At 41.7% G+C, this 27,458-nt stretch overlaps 1 protein-coding gene across 1 annotated transcript in view; it reads right to left on the bottom strand.

The window, feature by feature from the left end:
- The window catches only part of OCA2 (OCA2 melanosomal transmembrane protein), a 188,814-nt gene that overhangs the window by 18,823 nt on the left and 142,533 nt on the right, over nucleotides 1-27,458 (bottom strand). Inside the window, exon 21 of the mRNA XM_075850311.1 lies at nucleotides 4,188-4,281. Within this exon, the coding sequence (XP_075706426.1) occupies nucleotides 4,188-4,281 (94 nt within the window). The remainder of the gene's footprint in view (nucleotides 1-4,187; nucleotides 4,282-27,458) is intronic.

The raw sequence follows: 27,458 nt of genomic DNA, 5'->3' as shown, positions 1-27,458 counted from the left end.
TCTTTTATTTAGGGCACCACAGATAAAAAGATTAATATATGGAATATGTCCTTAGTTTTGTAACTGCAGTACATCAAATTACAAGTGACCCAGGCTTTATGTAACCTGAAGGCATGCTCTGTACAAGAACATTAAGCAATTCACTGTTCTGAATGTTATTATATTGGAAAAGTATTTTATTTTTTTTGCGTTTCAAAAGCAAAATCAAGGATAATCCCTGCTGTGTTAATATAGGGCTGACGGCTGTATCTACTTTTACATATTACTTGATCTTAACAATGCAAAAGTATTCAACTTTTACTTGCACGAGAGGACATGTTCACAAGAAAAGATTTAAGATGAAGAATGAATAAAAACACAATACATTGCATGCATTTGATATACTTTTTCAGTATATCATACTTGTCAAATCCATATGGTCACCTCATTTTTCTGATTGTATATGAACTGATACCTTTATATGATATGTAAACATACAGATCTATAATAATGTAGATCAACAAATAAAAAATACCTTCTAATTAAGCATACACCACCACGCGCAATCAAGGATTTCCATTTACAAGACAATCAATATAAAATCACTTAGTAGGGTATGTACAGTGAAGGAAATAAGTATTTGATCCCTTGCCGATTTTGTAAGTTTGCCCACTATCAAAGACATGAACAGTCTAGAATTTTTAGGCTAGGTTAATTTTACCAGTGAGAGAAAGATTATAAAAAAAAAAAAAAAAAAAAAAAAAAGAAAATCACAGTCAAAATTATATATATTTATTTGTATTGTGCACAGAGAAATAAGTATTTGATCGCCTACCAACCATTAAGAGTTCAGCCTCCTCCAGACCAGTTACATGCTCCAAATCAACTTGGTGCCTGCAGTAAAGACAGTTGTCTTAAATGGTCACCTGTATAAAAGACTCCTGTCCACAGACTCAATTAATCAGTCTGACTCTAACCTCTACAACATGGGCAAGACCAAAGAGCTTTCTAAGGATGTCAGGGACAAGATCATAGACCTGCACAAGGCTGGAATGGGCTACAAAACCATAAGAAAGACGCTGGGTGAGAAGGAGACAACTGTTGGTGCAATAGTAAGAAAATGGAAGACATACAAAATGACTGTCAATCGATATAGATCTGGGGCTCCATGCAAAATCTCACCTCGTGGGGTATCGTTGATCCTGAGGAAGGTGAGAGCTCAGCCGAAAACTACACGGGGGGGGGGAACTTGTTAATTATCTCAAGGCAGCTGGGACCACAGTCACCAAGAAAACCATTGGCAATACATTACGCCGTAATCCTGCAGTGCCCGCAAGGTCCCCCTGCTCAAGAAGGCACATGTACAGGCCCGTCTGAAGTTTGCAAATGAACATCTGGATGATTCTGAGAGTGATTGGGAGAAGGTGCTGTGATCAGATGAGACTAAAATTGAGCTCTTTGGCATTAATTCTACTCGCCGTGTTTGGAGGAAGAGAAATGCTGCCTATTACCCAAAGAACACCGTCCCCACTGTCAAGCATGGAGGTGGAAACATTATGTTTTGGGGGTGTTTCTCTGCTAAGGGCACAGGACTACTTCACCGCATCAATGGGAGAATGGATGGAGCCATGTACCGTCAAATACTGAGTGACAACCTCCTTCCCTCCACCAGGACATTAAAAATGGTTCGTGGCTGGGTCCTCCAGCACAACAATGACCCGAAACATACAGCCAAGGCAACAAAGGAGTTGTAATGACGGGGTAGGGAGACAGACAGGTGAGCCCTAATCTACCCGCCACTCAGTCCCTGCCTAATTGCAACGGCCCGTCCTAGGCGACGGTGTACAACTGGGCGACGGTCCCTACACTCAATAAGTGCACGACAGACAAACAGACAAGGGTACACAGAAGCTAAGGGAAATGGGGCAGTTGCCCACGGCAACACAGTGAGCAACAAGAGTAGTGAACGTGCCGAGTCATACCAGGAGTGCACGAGGTACAAATCGCAGAGCAGGAGCGTAGTCAGTAAAGCCAGGGTCAAAAACAAAGCAAGGTCAATAATCATAGCAGGAGCAGCAGAGCCAGGAAATAGAAAAGAATCACAGGCAAAGGAGGAGCAGGAAATGCAGGTAATAATAGACAGAGGTCGGGAGCTAGCTCCATCTGGCCAGGCTGTGATAGGCTCTCCCACTCCTCAGCCTCCCAGCCTGACTGGTAGAAGATCGAGTCACTCTCTCAGACTTAGGAGCAGGTGCAGACTGATTACCCACAGGCGTCAACACAGAAGCTGTGTCTGGCAGATCCTTTACATGAGTGGCTCAAAAAGAAGCACATTAAGGTCATGGAGTGGCCTAGCCAGTCTCCAGACCTTAATCCCATCAAAAAGTTATGGAGGGAGCTGAAGATCCGAGTTGCCAAGCGACAGCCTCGAAATCTTAATGATTTACAGATGATCTGCAAAGAGGAGTGGGCCAAAATTCCATCTAACATGTATGCAAACCTCATCATCAACTACAAAAAACGTCTGACTGCTGTGCTTGCCAACAAGGGTTTTACCACCAAGTATTAAGTCTTGTTTGCCAAAGGGATCAAATACTTATTTCTCTGTGCACAATGCAAATAAATATATATAATTTTGACTATGTGATTTTCTGTTTTTTTTTTTTTTTTTATATATAATCAATCTCTCACTGGTAAAATTAACCTAGCCTAAAAATTCTAGACTGTTCATGTCTTTGACAGTGGGCAAACTTACAAAATCAGCAAGGGATCAAATACTTATTTCCTACACTGTATTGTGCAATTAAATTGGACCTCTGAGCTCCCTTCTTAGGCTACAGACCGATATAGCAGCAGCCGCATGCGGCCAACACTCTGCTCACTTGTAATGGCCAATGGCCGCAGAATTTTGGAAGTTAGGCCCTGTTCAAACGGAGTGTATGTGACGTCAGGTCAATTCTTCAAATTTTCCCATAGCAATTAGTCAACTAGGTGGATTTCTGCTTTACATTGAAGCTCTACTTGTTCAGATTGCATGCTGTATATATGAATGTCAGAAGAGAGCGACAGAACAGCACCTTGAGCCTGTGAAGTGTGATGTCTACTAAATGAAATGACAGGTTACATCGTAATCTCGCGAGATTACGCTTGCCTTGCTGGAATCTCACAGAAAAGATTCAGAAGTGTCAGTATTCTGAATAAACATCACGTCCAGGCTGGTAGTGAAGTATATTCATTATCAGGACACTACAGTTATGTTAGTATTTGTGTATGTAGCTGCACATAACGATATAGCTATATCGCTAGTGCAGTGTAAATGAATGGAGAGAAGTGCATGACGCGGATTGGTCAGCGTCATACACTCCTCTGTACAACGCCCACTTTGTCTAAAGTAAAAACAAGCCCACTTGGGCATTAAGAAACTCATTAGCATAAATCTAAAAATCGCTCATAAAGTAGTTTAAAATAGATAGTTTTTCTAAATAAAAAAGCATTACTGTCACCTACATTATAGCACCGATCTCCTTATATAGAAGATAGGGTACTTATAATGTGGTGACAGAGCCTCTAAGCTAAACCCTAGTAAAACCCTTCACTTGAAAAATAAACTGGACTAAATATTTGCCCTCATTTCTCCATGTAAGTTACCGACTGCAGATTTTTCATTAAAACTTTGATGATTTAAGACTTGCCCTTCAGAATCCTTTCACTGACAATGAAGGAATAGGAATTATTTTCAACAAGGGTTTGCTTATATGGGTGGACAGCCTTTATTCTCATATAAAATGTTGTAAATATAATACACTTAAATGCATGCTTGGAAAACAAAAAAGGTTAAAATGGAGAAAACTGGAATATTTAAAATATAACTTGTACAGGCCCAAAATAATGCTCGTAAAGATCTAGCAAAACATGTAGCCGTGTAAAATACAGCAGCTTTCTTGCAATCTAAGACTTGGACCAATGAATTATTGTATCGAGATCATGAAAATTTAAACAAAACGAAAAAATTCTGCACTTAAAACCACCAACAAGGCAAAACAGGAAAGATTTATCCACAGTAGTTGTACTTTAGTTCAAATGTAAACCTTGTAACAAAAGCACAAATATGCAGCTTACCATAATAATCATGAACGCAGGCAAACAACTTATACAGTAAAAAGTCTTCTTTAGTGTTGAACTATTTAATTATGTGTTACATTTCTTACCTCCAAAACAAGCACCAATAGCAAGGGCAAAAATAAGTGGTTTAATCGGGAGATCAACATCTGCATCTTGGCTTAAATTTATTAACACTGGAATCTAGGAAGAAACAGAAAAAGGCAACAATGTTATGATTTACTTTTAACAAATGTTAGAATGCACTATTTCACAAGTGTGAAGACCGACTGTCTCTTACACAACTTACTCCTACTATAAACACTCAAATTTTCACCTACATGGGACTGTTCTATACACCTTTTAATACTTGCCTAGTTCCTCCCTAATAATATTCTCCTTTCAACTAACCAGGTCTGCCTTCATGACCCCTACATTTCCTTTGTGTAGTACAACAGTTATTATTCTATTATGGTATGTCTTGTTGTGTCATATACTAAATACAGACCTATAAGGCTCTGATAACACTTGAGGCCAAGCCTAAATGGAATAACCAGATGCTCCTGGAATATTTTGCTTCTTTAATCAGCCATATAAATTTAAAAAGAAAACCTATTTATCTTCACCCGGACTAAAGAAATTTCCAAAACCTACTCTACAGATATCTATTTCCACTAGCAAGCTGTTATGATTTGCTGATATTTCCGTAAACTAAGAATTTATAGCCACAGTTCGGCAAGATTTGGACATGAGGGTTTTTTTGCATATTATTAAACTAAACGGCGTTGCAAAGTCAGACCAAGACAAACGGCAGAAGTTTTTCCATTAAAGAGCAATTCTTAGAAATTCTCACAATCCCTTTTATGGAAAGTCATAGTTGCTACTAATTATTACTATTTGTTATTGGTCTAGTTGATTATGACTTCTGCCAACCATACAAATAGGGTTCTCCAGAATGTCCTGTCTTCAGTTTTTTCAGGGGGCATGTTCAAAATTCTTGCGACTGTCCAACCACCTTGTTGTTGGTGGTCCTCTTCCGCTTTTCCTTCAACTTTTACAAGCATAAATGTTCTTCCCACGATGTCCAAAATATGGCCACTTCAGTCTGGATAATTATACTGCAAGTGAAAGGCTAGGTTTGATTTGGTTGATGATTTATCCATTTTCTTTTCTGTCCACGTACTATTAGAAGTCTTCACTAACACCAAGTTCAAAGGCATCAATATATTTCCTGTCCCTCTTATTATATATCAGAGAAAATGTCTATATGGTGCGGATATCCCCAATATATTACCAAGATATAAGACCAAAAAACAAAAAAGGTTGTGTTGGATAGAGAATTTATATGAAAATAGATCACTTTATTCAATAATTCATAAATCCAAGAAAGATCATTTCTCCTACTTTTGACTGCGGCAGCACGTAGCCTAAGAAAGAATTAATGTGTCGTGGGCTGGCTTTGTGGGTATGTAAGGTGTGCAATAGGCTGTCTGAGATCATCACTCATTGTTGCCACGGGTAAAAAGGGTGATTTATCAGAGTTGAAAAAAGGGATGATTATCAGCTTTTGGGCCAAGGGTGACAGTATTTCTCAAACAGCACAGTTTGTGAATGGTTCGCGTGCTGCTGTGGTGAAAGTGTATCATGAGTGGACAAATGGTACCATTGGGAAAAACCAATGCGGAAACCACGGAGCACCACGTGCCATTGATGAGAGGTGAACGTTGGCTACAAAGGTACGCGAGGGCTGAACGACAAGCTACAGTAGAGCAGCCCACCATGAAAATTAACCAGGGGGCTACCAGACGTGTCTAAAACAACAGTTCAGCGAATCCCTACTGCGTATGGGGCTCCGAAGCAGATGGATGGTCGCTTCGCCTATGCCAACAAAGGTGCATCAGAAAAAAGGCTTCGATTTGCAATGCTTCAAAATATACAGTTAGCTCTGATGAGTTCTTTATATGTATGGGTAACACTCTTTCCTTGCTATTCTTCCGGCTTGAGCGCGCGAGCATGCGCAGTAGGATATAGACGACGCCGGGTTATCCGACACCACATGGATACTATATGACCGTTTACATCTATTGACCTACCTGCATACCTTTGGATTGGTGAGTGGTCCAGTATTCCCCACCTTTGCACATATTGTTGCATTTTTTATTGAGCACTAATCAAGTTTATATGTGCGAGGTTTTAAAGTTTATTTATATGGTTATAATTGCATCATCACTGGCACGTAATATACATTATTGTACTAATAACTTTATTGTAACACTATGTGTATATGTACAGTATCCTATTGCACTTTTTAATTATCACTCATTATGTTAATGAGACTGACGTTTATATTGCACACATGTTGTTGTATGACCATGCTTGAAAAACGTCCCATAGCAGGACAGAAACATTGCGGCTGTGTTGGTGTTGGCTGAATAAACCACTCTTTTTGATTACTTAGGTGTGCTGGGGGATTTCATATATATATTTATATATATTCGCATACGTAGTTCCCCTACTCAAACATTCTATTATAGCTACCTATTATTTCCGGCTGACACACCCGGTTCACAACTTGAATGGCCTTTATCCCCTTCCCGACATTTGTCGTAAGTATACGTCATGGAAAGCCAGTGCTTACCGCAACTTGTCGTATACTTATGACAAATGGGTGGCACCACATCAGAAGCGGAGTTGCTGCCATCATCCATGGATGTCAGCTGTATCTTACAGCTGACACCCTGCTGTAATGGTGGGGACCTAAGTTAGCTTTGATCCCCACCATTAACCCCTTTAATGGAGCGGTCAGAAGCGATCGCTGCATTTAAGGTGTTTGCAGCTCATCGGTACCCCAGCATGGAAATTGTTGGGGTGCCGGTGGCTGCAATGGCAACCGAAGGCCTAATAGTGGCCTCCCAGTCTGCCTAGTATGGAAGCCTTTCAGGCCCCGGCCGGAGTCTTCAGTAGCTGTCGGCAAGATGGCGCCGGCTCAGGAGATGAGTCGGCGTCATCAGCGGTGGATGTCAACTGTATGTTCTGGCTGACATCTACCTGTAACAGCAGGCACCGGAGCTAGCTCTGATTCCTGCCATTAACCTTTTAGATGCAGTGATCGCTGCATCTTAGTGGTTGGCAGATCGGCAGCCCTGCCCTGCGATCGCAGGGCTGCCGACTGCTGCTATGACAAAAGGAGGCCTAGCAATGGCCTCCTGCTCTGCCATTATGTAAGCCGATTAGGCCCCGCCGGGAGTCGAAGCCTAATCGGTTTGCGGTCAGTGAATGACTGACCGATCTAATACATTGCACTACATAGGTCTCCATCTTCCGCCATCAAAGCTTCCATTCTATGCAGAAGATCCATCTCCAATACCCATTCTTTGATTGTGGGGGGGCTCCGTAGACTTCCAGTGCCTGGGTATGAATGTTCAAGCCGCAGTAGTCCTTTTTTATCAGCGGTAGGGGACCAAGAATCAGAGATAGAAGAGCAATCTGTGGAGTGGACACCACAGGAGATCTATCACCCAAGGCATAGATATCGAAAATAACCTTCCAGAAGGTCTGTAGGACCGAGCATTGCCGCCAGATATGTAGCATCGATTCGGTCTCCATGCCGGAATGCCAAAAATCATCAGATACATGAGGATAAATTTTGTGTAAGGCCAGAGGGCAGCGATACCACCAAGTCAGAATCTCAAAATTCTTTTCTTGAGCACAGGCATTTTTTGAGTCAATAGAAAGATGTGTTCTCAGTCCGCTGTTGTCAGACTAACCCCAAGTTCACGTTCCCAGGCGCTAACGTAAGCAGAAGGTTGATCCGCCAAGGCCTGTAGTAGGAGGGAGTATATTTTGGATATGACTCGGCCTGGAGCTCACGATTGGAGCAGTATTGACTCAAAAGTAGTGTGTGCGGACAATCAAAGCCCCCCATAAAGGCTGTGTAGGAATGTGGATAGCCAATCATGTTCAAACCAAGAAAGAGTCTTCCCAGGGCAAGTCCCACTCATCTCAGTAAAAGGAGGGTAGCCATCAATCATCCTACAGAACCTGGCCGAATCAAGTGTCATCAGAGGAGGACCAAACCAAGAAATCATTCTTATGTACAGCTGGTGGAAATTCCGGATTGTCAAAGAGGGGGGCTAACAAGCCCAGGTCTATGCGATAGGCAAGTTTTGAACTAGGAGTCGGTCCCAGAGAGTGACAACTTGGTTAAGTATTGGGAAAGTAGAAAGGGCCGGTCTATAATCAGGCAGAATCCATGGTAAGGACCGGAGAGAGATTGCGGCTATGGTCCGTTCAATTGAAACCCATTGTTTGAAAGAGCCATTGTGAAACCAGTCTACAATTAGCACGAGAATAGTGGTCTAATATAAGAGGAGATCAGGAAATCCCACAACTCCTTTTCACTTAGGGCGAGAAAGCTTTCGTGTTGAGACGTGGCTTCAGAGTGCCCCAAACAAATCCGCTAAAGGCCCCTTGAACACTCTTAAAGAATGTACCTGGAACAAGAACAGGAACCGCCTGAAATAGGAATATGAAGCGTGGTACAATATCCATTTTGATGACATTCATACGACCGACCCAGGAGAGATGGCCAAGGTCGTAGGAGTGTAGCTCTTTGAGAGTACGTTGGAGTAGTGGGGGAAAATGTAGGAAATATAGATCCGCTAAATCTCCCGGAATCTGGACCCATATATGAACAATGATGTCAGAGGCTTTCCCAGAGACAGAGTCCCGAAGCAGAGCCGCTAGCACTCTGCCTGGGACTCCTTTCCTCCTTATATGATGGTAGCATCAGCAACCGGTGGCCGTGTGGCCCCCCTCAAGTGTAGTGGAACCCGGCACTTGCGTGGGTTCGCTAGGCGTGGACGCCGGCCCTGCTTACACTGACACACATGTATGCATGTGTGTATGTGTTTGTGTAAGCTCTCAAAAGGCACACAGAAGTTGCTCTCAGTCAAGAAGTTAGCCTAGCACACTGACTGATTTGGCTTAAAGCGGTGAAATGCATCTACTATGACTTTTTCTTTTTTAAAACCTGAAAGTCTATGGTGACGGATGCCACTGTCAGCTTGGCACTGGAGCTACCTTCACAGCCGCTCTGCTCAAGGACTTCAACCAAAGTTATAATTTCTGCGCTTGACCAAACAGAACGCAAGAGGCAAGCCTTGAGAATGTAATAAGTGTATCATTCTGAAGATGCTGAACACACTATATACATTTGAGCCAGCAGCTTTCATTTCTTAAAGGAAAAACATAGCTGCTGGGAAATATTTAGCTTTAGGGCATTCAGTTTGCACTGGTAATATTGAATGCACATTTGTATATAGTGGCGATTTATACAAAATAAATGACTGTATTGACGAGCAAGTAACATGACAACTTTCAAAGAAAATCTTAAAATGAGAAAAATATTTATAGCAGCGAGCTAGTCATTATCAAAAAGCATAAAAATTCTTCAAATATAAAATAACGAATGAAAAAAATATTTATAGTTTAAAGGGGTTTTCCCATGAAGTACATTTATGACATATCCACAGGATATGTCAAATGTCAGATATATGCAGGTCCAACTTCTGGGACCTGAACGGGTCTCTAGAACGGGGCCCCCTAAACCCTGTTTTAGCTTTTTGTGCTCACGCTGCCTCCCAGCCACTTACTGATTACATGGTCGGGAGTTACAGATCAACGTAATTCGCTGAGCTACGCTGTTTCGTTAACTCCCATGGAGCGGAATAGTAGTTGCAGAAACAGCGTAGGTCGCATGCTACGCTGCTTCCGTAACTGCCATTCACTACTATAGGAGTTACCGAAACAGCGTAGCTCAGCTAGTTACACTGTTTCCATAACTCCCGACCATATAACCAGGAAGTGGCCGGGAGTCAGCATGAGCACAAAAAGCTAGAACGGGGATTAGGGGGCCCCGTTCTAGAGATAGGTGCGGGTCCCGCATGTGACATGTATGACATATCCTGTGGATATGTCAAATGTCCTTCATGGGAAAACCCTTGTTTTGGCCAGGAGGACGAAGCCGATTATTTCAAATCTGACATGTGTCACTTTATGTGGTAATAACTTGGGAATGCTTTTACCCATCCAAGTGATTCTGGGATTGTTTTCTAGTGACATATTGTACTCTGTTAGTAAAAAAAAGTTGGTCGATAAATTCAATATGTGTATGAAAAACACCAAAGTTTAGAGAACATTTGCAAAAATTTGCCTTTTCTTTTTTTAATTTAAATGTATCTGCTTGTAAGACAGATAGTAACACCACACAGAATAGTTACTATCTCCTATATCCCAAATGTCTACTTTATGTTTGCATCATTTTTTAAACATTCTTTTTTTTTTCTAGGACGTTACAAGGCTTAGAACTTTAGCCGCAATTTCTCATATTTTCAAGAAAATTTCAAAAGCCTATTTTTTCAGGGATCAATTCAGTTCTGAAGAGGCTTTGAGGGCCTTATATATTGGAAAGTCCCCATAAATCATCCCATTTTGAAGACTGCACCCCTCAAAGTATCCAAAACCGCATTCAGAAAGTATTTTAACCCTTTAGGCGTTTAAGGCAAATGTTAAAAAATTTTGACAAAATTCATTTGTCATACAATTTTCTCTGTAACACAGAAGATTTTACCTGAGAACTGCAACTCAATATTTATTGCCCAGATTCTGCAGTTTTTAGAAATATCCCACATGTGGCCCTAGTGTGCTACTGGACCGATACACAGGCCTTATAAGCAAAAGAAGCACCTTGTGCATTTTGGGGCCGCTTTTTTTTTTTTTTTAGAATATATTTTAGGCACCAGGTCAGGTTTGAAGAGGTCTTGTGGTAACAAAACCATAAAAAACCCAAAGTATTTTACAACCCCATTTTGTAAACTACACCCCTCAAGGAATTTATTTAGGGGTATAGTTAGCATTTTGACCCCACAGTTTATTTGCCAAATGTATTTGAATTAGTCTGAATTAGTCAAAATCTACTTTTTTTTTTTCGAAAAAAACCAAAAACGTAGACGTTTTAAATTTTTACAAGGAATAAAGGAGAAAAAACACCCCAGCATTTGTAAAGAAATTTCTCCCTATTACGGCAATACCACATATGTGGTCATAAACTGCTGTTTGGACCCACAGCAGGGCTTAGAAGGGAAGGAGCACTATTTGGATGTTGGAACTCAAATTTAGCTGAAATGGTTTTTGGGTGTCGTGTCGCATTTGCGAAGCCCCTGAGGGACCAAAACAGTGGAAACCCCCCAAAAGTGACCCCATTTGGGAAACTACACCCCTTAAGAAATCTATCTAGGGGTATAGTGAACATTTAGACCCCACAAGTCTTTTGCAGAATTTATTAGAATTAGGTCGTGAAAATGAATATCAACATTTCCACTAAAATGTTGATTTTTTTCATTTTCACGAAGAATAAAGGAGGAAAAGGCACTCCAACATTTGTAAAGCAATTTCTCCCGAGTATGGCTATACCCCACATGTGGTCATAATATTATTTTTCCCATTTATTGCTTTTTCTTTTCCCCCTCCCCAATTTACAAGAGCCATAACTTTATTTCTCCATCAATAGAGTGGTGTGAGGGCTTATTTCTTGCGGGAGTTGTTGTAGTTTCTATTGACACCATTTAAAGTACCATTTAATGTACTGGGAAACTGAAAATAAAAATCTTTGCAGGCAGAAATTGGAAAAACTGCGATTCCTCCATTGTTTTTTGGGGTTTTGCGTTTACTGCTTTCACCATGCAGTAAAAACGACAACTTAAATTTTTTCTGCGACTCAATACAATTACGGTGATACAAAATTTATATAGGTTTTATATTTTAATACTTTTACAAAGTAAGAAATAATTTGGTAAAAAACAAAATAGTTTTGTTTCACCACACTCAGGCATAACTTTTTTTATTTTTTGGTCGATTGAGAGGTGAGGGCTTATTCCTTGTTGGACGAGCTGTAGTTTTTATTGGTACCATTTATTGGTACATACAACTTTTTGAGCACTTTATTAAAAAAAATTTGACCAAAAAAAAACTGCGATTTTGGAGTTTAAAATTCATTATTTTTTACGGCGTTCGTCGTGCGAGTTAAATAATGGTATATTGTAATGGTTTGGACTTTTACGGACGCAACAATACCAATTGTGTATTTTTTTTATATCACTTTAGAGAAAAAAAATGGGAAAAGTGTTGTTTTTTGGACTTTTAATATTTATATAATTTTTTTCACTAATAATAACTTTATTTACTTTATTTTATTAGTCCCCCTAAGGGACTTGAACCAGCGATCATTAGATCACTGGTACAATACACTGCAACACTAATGTATTGCAGTAAATTGTTATTTTTACAGGCTCCTGTAACAACGCGATCACGGTTCCTGTCCTCTAATATACAGCTGACACCCACAGCATATGGCATGAGCCCGCACCATACATAATCCCCCGCACCACAACTTGCTATTAAGTTGTGGTGTGCGAAGGGGTTAATGCGCAGCGGTTGGTGCGGAGTAAAAATTACAATTTTCCACTGACATGCCATTTTAGTGCACAATATGTTGTGCCCAGTGTGTGCCACTGAAGACAAATACCTCAAAATATTAAGCGGTTTCTCTCTGGTATGGCATTGCCATATCTGAATGTAAACTGCTGTTTGGACACGCTGCAGGGCTGAGAAGGGAGGGATCACCATTTGGATTTTGGAGTGAGGATTTTGCTAAGTGGTTCTGTTTGGAGTTTTACTGGTATTTCAGTTTCTAATGTGGGGGCATATCTGTGCGGAGTACATCAGGGCATAATAAGAAGGTATAATAATGCGGTAAATAAATAATATTTCACAGATGTGTAGCCAGTGTCGCACTGATAAGTGGTGCCCAATCTTATCCGCTTTTGGAACACACTGCACATTTTGCATCGCCATATTCTGAGAGCCAGAAATTCTTTATTTTTTCTCCAGCGGAGCTGTGTGAGGGCTTATTTGTTGCGGGACCAATAACCATTAATTCTGACAATGTTTTTTATTCTTTTTTCTTACGGCGTTCACCGTGGGCTATAAGTTACAATTTTAATTTATTCTGTGGGTTGATATGATTACAGCAATGCCATATGTATATCGTTTTTTTTAGGTTTTGCAGCGTTTGCGCAATAAAACATTTTTAATAAAATTATAAATTTTTTGTGTGACCGTATTCTGAGAGTCATAACTTTTGTTTTTCAGCCAAAAAGGCTGTGTAAGGACTTGTTTTTTGCGGGACGGGTTGTAATTTTTATTGGTATTTTGGGGTACATGTGACTTTTTGATCGCTTTTTATTCTATATTTTGGGAGGGGTGGTGAGCAAAAAATGGTAATTCTGGTATTGTTTCGTACTTATATTTTTTGCGGTGTTCAACGTGCGGGAAAAATTTATAGTGTATATATAATGTTATAGTTTTATAGTTTGGGTCGTTACGAACACAGTGATACGAAATGTGTACTTTTTTTAATGTGTTCATTTTTTTCCTATAATAAAAGACTTTAAAGGATAAAAAGCATTTTTTGTAAATTATAATTTATTTTTATACTTCTAAAACATTACCTTTTTTTTGTCCCACTAGGGGACTCGAAGACTTGCAGCTCTGATCGCTGCTGGAATTCATTACACTACTTAGGTAGTGTAATGCATTAGAACGGTCATTCAACGGCTGGTCTTCATGGTTTCCGTACATGGCAGCCCGGAGGCCATTATCTGGCCTCCGGTTGCCATGGCAACCATCGACAGTCCCCGTAATTTCATATGGGGGTTGCCAATCTGCTCTAAACTCCTTAAATACGACAATCGCAATCGGCCGCCGCATCTAAGGGGTTAAATGACAAAATCAGCGGCAATAGGCCGCTGATAAGCAACAGGGAATATAGAGAAGACACCCTGAACAGTTAACCGCCACTGCAGTGTAGCGCCGCGCAGCGGTTAACTGTCAAAGTCCAGACGTAACTGCACGTCAAGGTGCGCGAAGTTACTGCTCACCTTGACTTCGTTTTGTCAAGGTGCGGGAAGGGGTTAATGACACAATTTTGTTTTATTACAGCAAGTCTGTAAAATTGCTTTAACCCCTTCCCACCACAGCAATTTTTCGGATTCTCACTTTTGTTTTTTCCTCTCCCCTTCCAAAAGCCATACCTTTTTTTTCCTGGCACTGGGAAACTGGATAAAATGTCTTTGTGGGGTAGAACGGGGAAAACATTTTTTTATTTCATTCCCCATACGATAAAACATCATATTAACCTTATTCTGCAGGTCAATATGATTACAGTGATATCAAATTTGCATAGTTTTTTTATGTTTTACTACTTTTACAAAGAAAAAAAACAGATTGTTAAAAATAAAATTTGCCATAACTATTATTTTTCCCTTTGATTGAGCAGAATACGGGCTTATTTTTTGCGGTGTGAATCTTTTATTCTAACAGTGTTCACCATTAAATAATGTTATATTGTGATATTTCAAACCAGTTATGTTAATTTAAAAAAATAATGTAATAATTTTGTACACATTGCTTTTGGGGAAAAATAGAAAAAGTATTTTAAAAAAATAAAATAATAATATCTACCTACCTACCTCCAGTTTATTTACTTTAATTTTTGGAGAGTGCTGCCTCTTTTTTTGGAGATATTGACATAGGACTCGTCAGACTACTGTGCCGTTCACCCAAGAATTTGTTACATATGCGGCGTAGGCACCCACCGCATCGTTGCAGGTGGGTTCACACAATTTGATCAAAATGTGTGCTAAGAACCTCACTATTGTAAGTAGATTCAGCAGCATTGCATATTTTTTTTATAGTGTTTAGGTGGCATTGGCGTTCGCAGTGTGCTGTCGCAATTTTCTTGTGAAATATATAGGTTTTATTTCCACAAAAAAATGGCAGACCTGGGGGCCTCCATTAGGCCCCCACGCTGCCATGTGCACAACCAGCACACCACAATCGTGGCACAGGGGGGTGATGAGCTGTCCGAGGGGGTCGTCTCCTTTCTAACGGTCTTCCCCCGTTTTACTGCTTAGATATCGCGACATCTAAGGGGTTAAAGTATCGGCTGGTACATACAGCCAACGCGCTCGTTCTATAGAGAGGGTTCAGCCTGTGAGCCTGCTCCATATTCCCCCACCCCACCTTTGGCATATATATATACAGCAGATAACAGGAAGGGGTTAATTCTTGTTTGGGATAGAATAAAGCCTTTAGGGCATGATCACTCGAGTTTGATTTGCTGTGAATAACTCCACAGCTAATCCGACCCAGATAACACAGGGGAATTCCGTCCGCAAGACCGTACCAAATCGTGTTTGATTTGGTGAAGATTTTCTGTCAGATTTGCCATTGGGGAGAACATTGGTTAAAGAAGAGAAGTTCATACTCCCTGCTTCTGGAGTTCCCATAGCGACGAGTTCCTAGTCCCTAGTTTGTGCTCTCTGCTGCCGGCCTACTGGGATGACATTGTGTCCTATGTGAAGCTTTGATTAAGAGTCACATGGGATGAAACATTGTCCAAGGAGGCCGGCTTAGCACAGACCAGATTGGGGAGAAGTGAGGTATTGCTATGGCAACACCAGGGAAGTAGAGTACGGATTTTATTTTAAAACATATTTTTTAAAATTTTCCTAAGGATTTGCAGCTTTTCCTCAACAAAAACTGCAAAAGTTTATATTTATGACATCCACAAACATGCAAGCATTCTGCAGCATAAATAGACATGCCGTAGATCACAGCAGATCAATTTCTGCAGTGTCTCAATGAGATTAGCTAAAATCTCATTCACTTTGCTGCTGTTAAAATACCCTCCAGATTTCAGGCTTAAAATCCAGATGTGTTAATGAAGCACCTTAATGTTTTTTTATTTCCTCTTCCTATAAATGAAGATAAAATTTTCATGGTGCCGCACACTACGCCCCTAAATATAGTAGCGCCATACAGATGTAGCCATCTTGACCTTGACTTTTAATGCATTAAATAAACAGTGGCTAGATCCCTTATCTTGACTTTTTCAATGGCTTTTGTTGTGATATTACACTGCAGCAAGTTATCAGAATTAAGTTAAAGATGGCTACATACGTACACTGCACCTCTAATTATAATAGCACACACACACAGTGCTTCCTATACATAGTGACACCATAGATCCCCCTCTGTAGATCGTGCCCTACATAGATACCCCTCTGTAGATCGTGCCCTACATAGATCCCCCTCTGTAGATCTTGTCCCGCGTACAGCCCCCCCGTAGATCTTGTCCCGCGTACAGCCCCCCCGTAGATCTTGTCCCGCGTACAGCCTCCCCCGTAGATCTTGTCCCGCGTACAGCCTCCCCCGTAGATCTTGTCCCGCGTACAGCCTCCCCCGTAGATCTTGTCCCGCGTACAGCCCCCCCCGTAGATCTTGTCCCGCGTACAGCCCCCCCCCGTAGATCTTGTCCCGCGTCAAGCTCCCCCGTAGTGTCCCACGTACAGCCCCCCCGTAGTGTCCCACGTACAGCCCCCCGTAGTGTCCCACGTACAGCCCCCCCCGTAGTGTCCCACGTACAGTCCCCCTCCGTAGTGTCCCACGTACAGTCCCCCCCGTAGTGTCCCACGTACAGCCCCCCCCGTAGTGTCCCACGTACAGCCCCCCCCCCGTAGTGTCCCACGTACAGGCCCCCCCCCCCGTAGTGTCCCACGTACAGCCCCCCCCCCCGTAGTGTCCCACGTACAGCCCCCCCCGTAGAGTCCCACGTACAGCCCCCCCCCGTAGTGTCCCACGTACAGCCCCCCCCCCCCCCGTAGTGTCCCACGTACAGCCCCCCCCCCCGTAGTGTCCCACGTACAGCCCCCCCCCCCCCGTAGTGTCCCACGTACAGCCCCCCCCCCCCCGTAGTGTCCCACGTACAGCCCCCCCCCCGTAGTGTCCCACGTACAGCCTCCCCTGTAGGTAGTGTCCCACGTACAGCTCCCCTGTAGGTAGTGTCCCACGTACAGCTCCCCTGTAGGTAGTGTCCCACGTACAGCTCCCCTGTAGGTAGTGTCCCACGTACAGCTCCCCTGTAGGTAGTGTCCCACGTACAGCTCCCCTGTAGGTAGTGTCCCACGTACAGCTCCCCTGTAGGTAGTGTCCCACGTACAGCTCCCCTGTAGGTAGTGTCCCACGTACAGCTCCCCTGTAGGTAGTGTCCCACGTACAGCTCCCCTGTAGGTAGTGTCCCACGTACAGCTCCCCTGTAGGTAGTGTCCCACGTACAGCTCCCCTGTAGGTAGTGACCCACGTACATCTCCCCTGTAGGTAGTGTCCCACGTACAGCTCCCCTGTAGGTAGTGTCCCACGTACAGCTCCCCTGTAGGTAGTGTCCCACGTACAGCTCCCCTGTAGGTAGTGTCCCACGTACAGCTCCCCTGTAGGTAGTGTCCCACGTACAGCTCCCCTGTAGGTAGTGCCCCACATACAGCTCTCCCTGTAGGTAATGCCCCACATACAGCTCCCCCTGTAGATTTTGCATCGTCAAAAGGCGCTGAATGACATTGGCATGGCAGAATGACTTGCCCTAAGTGCCTTTCAATGACCAAAGTGGTGCGACGCCTTTGTCATTTAAAGGCGCTGAATGGCCGAGCATGGAACTTTTTTACAGCCCCCCCTGTAGATAATGCCATACAGCCCCCCTGTAGATAACGCCATACAGTCCCCCTGTAGATATCTACTACAGGGGGGGCTGTATGGCGTTATCTACAGGGGGGACTGTATGGCGTTATCTACAGGGGGGACTGTATGGCGTTATCTACAGGGGGGACTGTATGGCGTTATCTACAGGGGGGACTGTATGGCGTTATCTACAGGGGGGACTGTATGGCGTTATCTACAGGGGGGACTGTATGGCGTTATCTACAGGGGGGACTGTATGGCGTTATCTACAGGGGGGACTGTATGGCGTTATCTACAGGGGGGACTGTATGGCGTTATCTACAGGGGGGACTGTATGGCGTTATCTACAGGGGGGACTGTATGGCGTTATCTACAGGGGGGACTGTATGGCGTTATCTACAGGGGGGACTGTATGGCGTTATCTACAGGGGGGACTGTATGGCGTTATCTACAGGGGGGACTGTATGGCGTTATCTACAGGGGGGACTGTATGGCGTTATCTACAGGGGGACTGTATGGCGTTATCTACAGGGGGACTGTATGGCGTTATCTACAGGGGGGCTGTATCGCGTTATCTACAGGGGGGCTGTATCGCGTTATCTACAGGGGGGCTGTATGCCGTTATCTACAGGGGGGACTGTATGGCGCTATCTACAGAGGGGGCTGTATGGCGAAAACGCCATACAGCCCCCACTGTAGAAAACGCCATACAGTCCCCCCTGCAGGGATCGCCATACAGCCCCCCCCCCCTGCAGGGAATGCCATACAGCCCCCCCCTGCAGGGAATGCCATACAGGCCCCCTGCAGGGAACGCCATACAGCCCCCCTGCAGGGAACGCCATACAGCCCCCCTGCAGGGAACGCCATACAGCCCCCCCCTGCAGGGAACGCCATACAGCCCCCCCCTGCAGGGAACGCCATACAGCCCCCCCCTGCAGGGAACGCCATACAGCCCCCCCCTGCAGGGAACGCCATACAGCCCCCCCCTGCAGGGAACGCCATACAGCCCCCCCTGCAGGGAACGCCATACAACACCCCCCCTGTAGGGAACGCCATACAGCACCCCCCCCTGTAGGGAACGCAATACAGCACCCCCCCCTGTAGGGAACGCAATACAGCCCCCCCTGTAGGGAACGCAATACAGCCCCCCCTGTAGGGAACGACATACAGCGTCCCCAGTCCCCCGTTCTCCCTATCAATGCCAGCGATCAAACATGTATCCCCTATCCTGTGGATAGGGGATACATGTCTTTTGTTTAATGGCAGAGCGGGGAGATACCTGCCTGCTCTGCCGTAGTGTTCAGTGGCGTCGCGCTGTAGCAGCCATAGCTGCTGCTAGCGGAGCCTCCGGCCATGGTGGCCCCCTCATGCCGCGGACCCCGTAGCAGCCGCTCCGGCTGCTACGGTGGTAGTTACGCCACTGGCTTATGCATGTAATTGTATCTGCGTCCTATAGATGCCGGTATATTTATAGTGCAGGAGGGGTGGTGGCTCATCTCGCCTCATGGTCCGTGCGGCCATGGAGGCAGAGGAGTATGATTATAGATGTTGATGTTGATATGACTGGTGAGAAGTGATCTCTACAGAACAGGAAGTGTCCGTCTAATGTGAGTCTCAGTGGCCATAGTCAAAACAAATATTTTAGGATTTTTTTATAATCTAGATATCATAGAAACAAATAATTCTTACAATATATGTTTAACATAAAAAAAAAAAAAACTTGATTTAAGCAATAGGTTATTTTCTGAGGAATATTATCTTGTATCTCAGACTATGCGCCCTGAAAATAAATTTAAAATGACCCAGAGTTGAGCCAAATAGTGCTAACTGGTCTACTTAATGGCCACAGAGTGCCCGCTACTTGCATAGATTCACCACTGTAATACCTTTGCAGCAACTACACAGAAATACCTACAGTATATGTGCCAACTGTAGAACTCTTTTATAGGATCAGCCACATTTCTCCATTTATAATTCCATCCACAGTGCCTATTAAGTTATATAGTACCATTTCTGACAACTTGATTCTACTAATGTGACAACAAACTTTAATATATAACTGGTCACTAAAGCTGCAACAACTGTGCCCAATTTCAGAGTTCCGATCATTTATAATGTTTTTCTGTACGTCAATAGTATATGCAAAGATAATAAACTTTGTAATATCTTTTCGCAACTAGGAACATCGTGTATAAAATATATTTGATTTTTAATTCAGATGAACGTTTGTCTGATCTTTATATCGTGCCATTAACCCCTAAGATGCCGCAATCAAAAGCGATCGCGGCATCTTAGTGGTTTGTAGCGATCGGCATCGACGCGATGTGATCGTCAAGCTGTCGATCGTTACTATGGCCACCGGAGGCCTAACAATGGCTTCCTGGTTTGCCACGTACGATAGCCTATTAGGCCCCGCCCAGAGAAGGGACCCAATAGGCTTGCTGTCAGTGAATGACTGACAGCTCTAATGCATTGCACTACGTGGGTAGCGCAATGCATTAGAGTAAAGATCAGAGGTGCATTCCCTCAAGTCCCCTAGTGGGACAAAAGAATTGTTGAATAAAAGTGTAAAAATAAAAGTTTCAAGTTAATAAAAACAAACACCTAATTTTTTTCCCATAATAAGCCTTTTATTATAGGAAAAAATTAACACGTTAAAAAAGGTATACAAATTTGATATCGCCACGTCCGTAACGACCCAAACTATAAAACTCTTCTTAGATTTCCGGCACAGTGAACACCACAAAAAAAGTAAAAAGAGAGATTCTGGCATTCTTTATCACCACTCCCAAAACATGGAATAAAAAGTGATGAAAAAGTTTGCATGTACCCCAAAACTGAACCAATAAAAACTACAACCAGTCCCACAAAAAACAAGCCCTTACAGCTTTGACTGAAAAATTATGGCTCTTATAGCGACAAGAAATAAATAAAATTTAAAAAATATATATTTTATTGCGCAAACGCTGCAAAACGTAAAAACCTATATACGTTTGGTATCGCCGTAATCTTATCGACTCACAGAATAAAGAAAACAATTTAATAAAAAGGTGATAAAAAAAAATTGCGTGTACCCCAAAATGGTACCAATGAAAACTACAGATTGTCCCACAACAAATAAGCACTCACACAGCTACAGTGGTAAAAAAATAAAGTTCTGGCGCTCAGAATAAGACAACATGAAAGGTGCAGAGTGTGTTCCAAAAGGGGAATAAGATCGGACACCATTTATCAGTGCAACGCTGGCCACACATCTGTGGATTCATATTTATTTACCGCATTATTATTATACCCTCTTATTATACCCTGATGTACCTCTCACAGTTTACATGTGCCCACACGTTATAAACTGAAATATCAGCAATACCCCAAACGGAACTACTACCAAGCAAAATCTGCACGCCGAAAGCCAAATGGCGCTCCCTCCCTTCTGAACACTACAGCGTGCCCATACACCAGTTTACGTATATATATATATATATATATATATATATATATATATATATATATATATATATATATATATATATATATATATATATGGTATCGCCATACCCGGGAGAAATCACTTAAAACTTTGAAGTATTTGTCTTCAGTGGCACAAGCTGAGCACAACATATTGTGCGCTAAAATGGCATATCAGAGGAAAATTGCAATTTTCACTTTGCACCATATGCTGCACATTAATTTCTCATTAAAAAAACACCTGTGGGTCAAAATGCTCACGACACCCCTTCCAAAAATAGGGTCACTACTTGGGGGTTTGTTTTACTATTTGACCTCAGAGCCCTGCAATTGTGGGCCAATGGTGTGAAAATCACCGAAATAGACCTCAAGTAGGCATGGTGCTCTTCACTTCTAAGCCCTTTCATATGTCCAGGCAAATGATAAATGCCTTGAGGGGTGTAGTTTCTAAAATGGGGTTACTTCTTGGTGGCTACCACTGTACTTTGGTACCTTAGGGTTTTGCACATGCAACATGGCGCCCAAAAATCAAGCCAGCAAAATCTGCATGCCAAATAGCGCTCCTGCCTTTCTGAGCCCTGCAGTGTGTCCAAACAGCAGTTTATGACCCCATATTGGGTATTGCCGTAATTGGGAGAAATTGCTTTTCAAATGTTGAGGTGCTTTTTTGCCTTTATTCCTTGTAAAATTTGAAAATGTCCACGTTTTATCAGAAGAAAAGTAATTTTTAATTTCACAGCATAATTCCACTAAATTCAGCAAAAAAACTGTGGGGTCAAAATGCTCACTATACACCTCGATAAATTCCTTGAGGGGTGTAGTTTCCCAAATGGGGTCACTTTTGGGTGGTTTCCATGGTTTTGTCCCCTCAGGGGCTTTGCAAATGTGACATGGCGCCGCAAACCATTCCAGCTAAATTTGAGCTCCAAAAGCCAAATGGTGCTCCTTCCGTTCTGAGCCCTGTCGTTAGTACAAACAGCAGATTACCACATATGGGGTATTGCCGTAATCGGGAGAAATTGTTTTTCAAATGTTGGGGTGCTTTTTCTGCTTTATGCCTTGTAACTATTGAAGATTTCTACATTTTATTGGAAAAAATTTAGATTTTCATTTTTACATCCCAATTCCACTAAATACAGCAAAAAAACCTGCTGGGTTAAAATGTTCACTGTACCCCTTGATAAATTCCTTTAGGGGCAGTAGATTGCCAAATGGTGTCTTGTTTGGGGGGTTTCCACTGTTTTGGCACCAGAAAACCTCTTCAAACCTGCCATGGTGCCTAAAATATATTCAAATAAAATGGAGGCCCAAAAATCCTCTAGGTGCGCCTTTGCTTCGGAGGTCGGTGCTCAGTCCAGGAGCACACTAGGGCCACATGTGGTATATTTCTAAAAACGGCAGAATGTGATTAATAAATATGGATTTGAGTTTCTCTGGTAAAACCTTGTGTTACAGAAAAAAATGAATTAAAACAGATTTTCTTCAAAAAAAATTTGTACATTTCACCTCCACTTTGCTTTAATTTCTGTGAAACACCAAAAGAGTTAAGAAACTTTCTAAATGCTTTTCTGAATACTTTGATGCGTGCCGTTTTTAAAATGGGGTGTTTTATACTGAGTTTCTAATATATAAGGCTCCCAAAACCATTTCAGAACTGAACTGGTCCCGGAAAAATGTGTTTTGAATCTGTCTTGAAAATGTGAGAAATTGCTGCTAAAGTTCTAAGTCTTGTAATGTCCTGGAAAAACAGAATGTTTAGAAAAACGATGCCAACATAAAGTAGACATATGGGAAATGTTAACTAGTAACAATTTTGTGTGGTATTACTATCTGTTTTACAAGTAGATACATTTAAATTGAGAAAAATGCTAATTTTTGCACATTTTCTCAAAATTTTGGTATATTTCAACAATAAACACTGAATGTGTCGATCGAATTTTACCACTAACTTAAAGTACAACGTGTCATGAGAAAATCTCAGAATAGCTTGAAAAACCAAAAGCATTCCAAAGTTATTATATAACGTGACATGTCAGATTTGAAAAAAATGGCCTGTCCATTAGGTGAAAATAGGCTGTGTCCTTAAGGGGTTAGAAAAGGTGGGGTCGAACTGGGGCCACTTCCTTTCTAGAGAATCTTCTCCCACTCTCCCTTCCTTATTTTTCCAAGTAATTTTCCTGGGGAATTGTGTTGTTTCTTGGTGGCTTTTATAACGTCGCCACAGCTGGCAGATTTTTCTTGGGCCTAAACAAGCTTAAGCCTAAAGTCCCATATACAATATCTAGTATTCGGGTCTGTTATTTTTAGTGTGTACGCGCGTATATATTACGTATATATGCAAGTGTTGCATTTTTAATCTCTGAATGCGGCAGAAGTTGGCAAAAATGTGTTCAGGTGTGGCATGCACCAGATGTAATAAAAAATAAATCTAAAAATTCACATACACATTTTAGTTTCCATTTTCCTTCCATATTTTAAAAAAAGTTAAATATTTAACTTTTTTTTTTTTTTACACAAATACGAAAGCCCAATATGTCCTGAGAAAAACAAAACCAAATACATGTAGGTTGGAAGAGTAATAGAACAGTAGTTTGCTTTTAAATTGGACCATGACCAACTTTAAATTGGGCCTGGTCAGGAAGGGGGGTGGGTAAAGCTTCTGGTCAGGAAGTGGTTAATAAATGCGGGCCAATGTGTACTACATCCTTGCAGACATCACAACTCTAAGGCCCCATGCACACGACCGTAAAAAACCTATAATGGACCCATTCACTACGGAAGGGTGTCCGTGCCGTGGAAATGTTCCGGGAATTATGGAACATGTCCGTTCTTTTGCATTTTGCGGGCCGTGCTCCCATACTTTGTATGGGAGCACGGCCCGAAAATGCGGCTTTCAGTCGGCGGGCCGTGATTGCGGGCACGGTCGTGTGCATGGGGCCTTAGGCTGTGAGGCTAATCAACTGGCAAATAAGCGTTCACAGAACGCTCATTCCTGATCATTGATTTGTGTAAACAGGGCAACGATCAGCTGATGAACGAGCAAGCTCTTTCATTGGCTGATTGTATCATTGATGCAGCTGAAAATATTGTTGTTGTGTAAATACGTGCTGGTGACATGATGTATTGGGACGAGCAATCCTAGCAACGAGCAGTCGTCCCCATACATAGCTCCTTGTGACAGGCGCAAACGAGCTGTCTCGTTAGTTTACAAAGGCAAAATGGGCCTGTGTAAACGGACCCCAACAGTCATGTCCTTCTGAGAGAGGCAGAGGGGTGAGTAGAGAGAATAAGGCTTTGAAAGAAGAGAGGCAGAGAGAGCATGCTACACGGGAAAGGTCTACCGATATCGAAGTTCCACAAGCAGGCATGTCCTAAAATGGGTATTGAGAAAAAAAAAAACTATGTAGAAATTTGCCAAAAATATAGTGCAACTGGAAAAAATCCAGGGACTTTGAAAAAGGTCTAAAGCTATTTTTTTCCCAGCCATGACAAAGGTTCACATACCCAAAGCCAAACCTTGTAGCTAAACAGCTCGAATCACCTACTTGGCAAGGAATCAATCCCTTTTGCCTATCTTTGGCTACAATTCCTCCCATTGACCTGCTTTCATCATGATCCCAAAGCAGTAGGAAGATCAAAGTGATTGTTAAATTGTAGTGTATTTGGGCTGGCTTTGATTTGATAAACCCAAATAATGTGTTTCATTTATTTTACTTAATTCTCTTCATGCATTACAGTTATCTTTTGGCAAATGATCAGTGTTTTTACGCTTTCAGAACAAATAGTTTAGCAACACATATTTTTGTAATGTTTGCACTATGACCTTTCTTTAAGAGAAAGCTTTAAGACATTTAATTAACTTCTATAGTTTGCTATATATTTGTAATTAACTAATAAATCATTTGGGGCAGATGTGGCCTTTTCTGCCACATAAAATGGACTTAAAAAATAAAGAGAAGAAAAAAAAAGTATTGAAAACATTAATTTTGGGCAGAAAAAAAACCAAACAAAAAACAAAACCATGAAGATAAGAGTTGAGGTAGTATTAGTTACATTACTCAGAATTATATAGGAGCCTCGTACAATTTCTTACCTAAAAATACCTTACATGCTCTGTAGTTATTGAACATTTTAACAAATAGATTGTGGAGGACAAACAAAATAGACCACAAGCAGCAATAAATTTAAAGTTCATAACATGGAAAAAAAAACTTGAGAATTAGAGTGAATATGGCTGTTTAGATACAAGTAGTTCGGCATTTCTGTTTGAATTGCTTTATAAAAGTTGATGAAAGATTATATCAGCGTCAATTATGAAATGTAATATATTATACAAAGTAGCATGGTCTCTTATAATTGCTCTAAAGATAACTTTTAATAACCCCTCAAGGACACAGCCTGTTTTGGCCTTAAGAACCAGGCCAATTAATTAAAATCGGACATATCACTTTATTTTTGAATGCTTTTAATTTTTTTAAGCGATTCTGAGATGGTTTTCTTGTGACACACAGTACTTTGTTAGTGGTTAAATTTGGTTGATACATTCAGTGTTTATTTGCAAAAAACACCAAAATTTAGAGAAAATGTAAATATAAATTTAAATGTATCTATTTGTAAGACAGATCGTAATACCATACAAAATAGTTACTAGTTAACATTTATCAAATGCCTTTTTTTATGTTGGCATACATTTTTTAAAGTCCTTTTAATTTTCTAGAATGTTACAAGGCTTATAACTTTAGCAGCAATTTCTCCCATTTTCAAGAAAATCTTTTTTTTTTTTTTTTTAGAGGCTAGTTCAGTTTTGAAGTGGCTTTGAGGGCCCTATATGTTAGAAAACCCCCATAAATCATCCCATTTAAAAAAAATGCAGCTCTCAATGTATTAAAAACAGCATTTAGAAAGTTTCTTAACTCTTTAGGCGTTTCACAGGAATTAAAGCGAAGTGGAGGGGACATTCACAAATGAAAATAATTTTTTTTCTGTAACCATAGGTTTTACAAGAGAAACGCAAGTCAATATTTATTTCCCAGATGCTGTCATTTTTAGAAATATCCCACGTGACCCTAATGTTCTAATGGACTGAACCACTGGCCTCAGAAGCAAAAGAGCACCTAGTGGATTTTGGGGCCTCCTTTTTGTTAGAATATATTTTAGGCACCATGTCAGGTTTTAAGAGTTCTTGTGGTGCCAAATAGTGGAAACCCCACAAAAAAAGACACCATTTGGCAAACTACACCCCTCAAGGAATTTATTGAGGCACATAGTGAGTATTTTGACCCCACAGGTTTTTTGCTGAATTTAGTGGAGACCAGACCAGACCATAAAAATGAAAATCTAAATTTTTTCCAATAAAACTGAACGCCATTTGGCTTTTTAGAGCGCAGATTTTGCTGTATTGGTATTCAGGCGCCATGTCGCATTTGCAGAGCTCCCTTAGGTACCAAAGTACAGTAGAAAACGCTGAGAAGTGAACCTATTTTGGAAACGACATCCCTCAAGGCACTTATCCGTTATAATTTGCCTGGACATGTGGCGGGGCTTAGGAGTGAAAGAGCACAATGCGCATTTGAGTCCTATTTTGGTGATTTTCGCAGCATTGGCCCACAATTGCCGGTCAAATAGTAGAACAAACTCCCAAGTAGGGACCCCTACTAGGGAAACCACATCCCCTCAAGGCATTTTTTAAGGGTGTAGTGAGTATTTTGACCCCACAGGCTTGTTGTTTTTTTTTTATTAGAAATGAACGTGCAGCAGATGGTGCAAAGTGAAAATTGCAATTTTCCACTGACATGCCATTTTAGTGCACAATATGTTGTGTCCAGTTTGTACCACTGCAGACAAATACCTCAAATATTATACATGTTTTCCCGGGTATGGGATGCCTTAGATGTGGAAATAAACTGCTGTTTGGGCACACTGTAGGGCTCAGAAGGGAGGGAGCGCCATTTGGAGTGTGGATTTTGCTTGGTAGTTGTTCTGTTTGGGGTTTTACTGTTATAATGTTGGGGCATATATAAAAGCTGTGCAGAGTACATCAGGGCATAACAAGGTATAATAATGCGGTAAATAAATATTAATCCACAGATGTGTGGCCAGCGTTGCACTGATAAATGGTGTCCGATCTTATTCCCCTTTTGGAACACACTCTGCACCTTTCATGTTGTCTTATTCTGAGCGCCAGAACTTTATTTTTTCGCAAATGGAGTGGTGTGAGGGCTTATTTTTTTGCGGGACAATCTGTAGTTTTCATTGGTATCATTTTGGGGTGCATGCAACTTTTT

Source organism: Rhinoderma darwinii, chromosome 2, assembly GCF_050947455.1.
Source record: "Rhinoderma darwinii isolate aRhiDar2 chromosome 2, aRhiDar2.hap1, whole genome shotgun sequence".
In the NCBI taxonomy this organism is placed as follows: Eukaryota; Metazoa; Chordata; class Amphibia; order Anura; family Rhinodermatidae; genus Rhinoderma; species Rhinoderma darwinii.
This window is presented reverse-complemented; position numbering and strand designations above follow the sequence as displayed.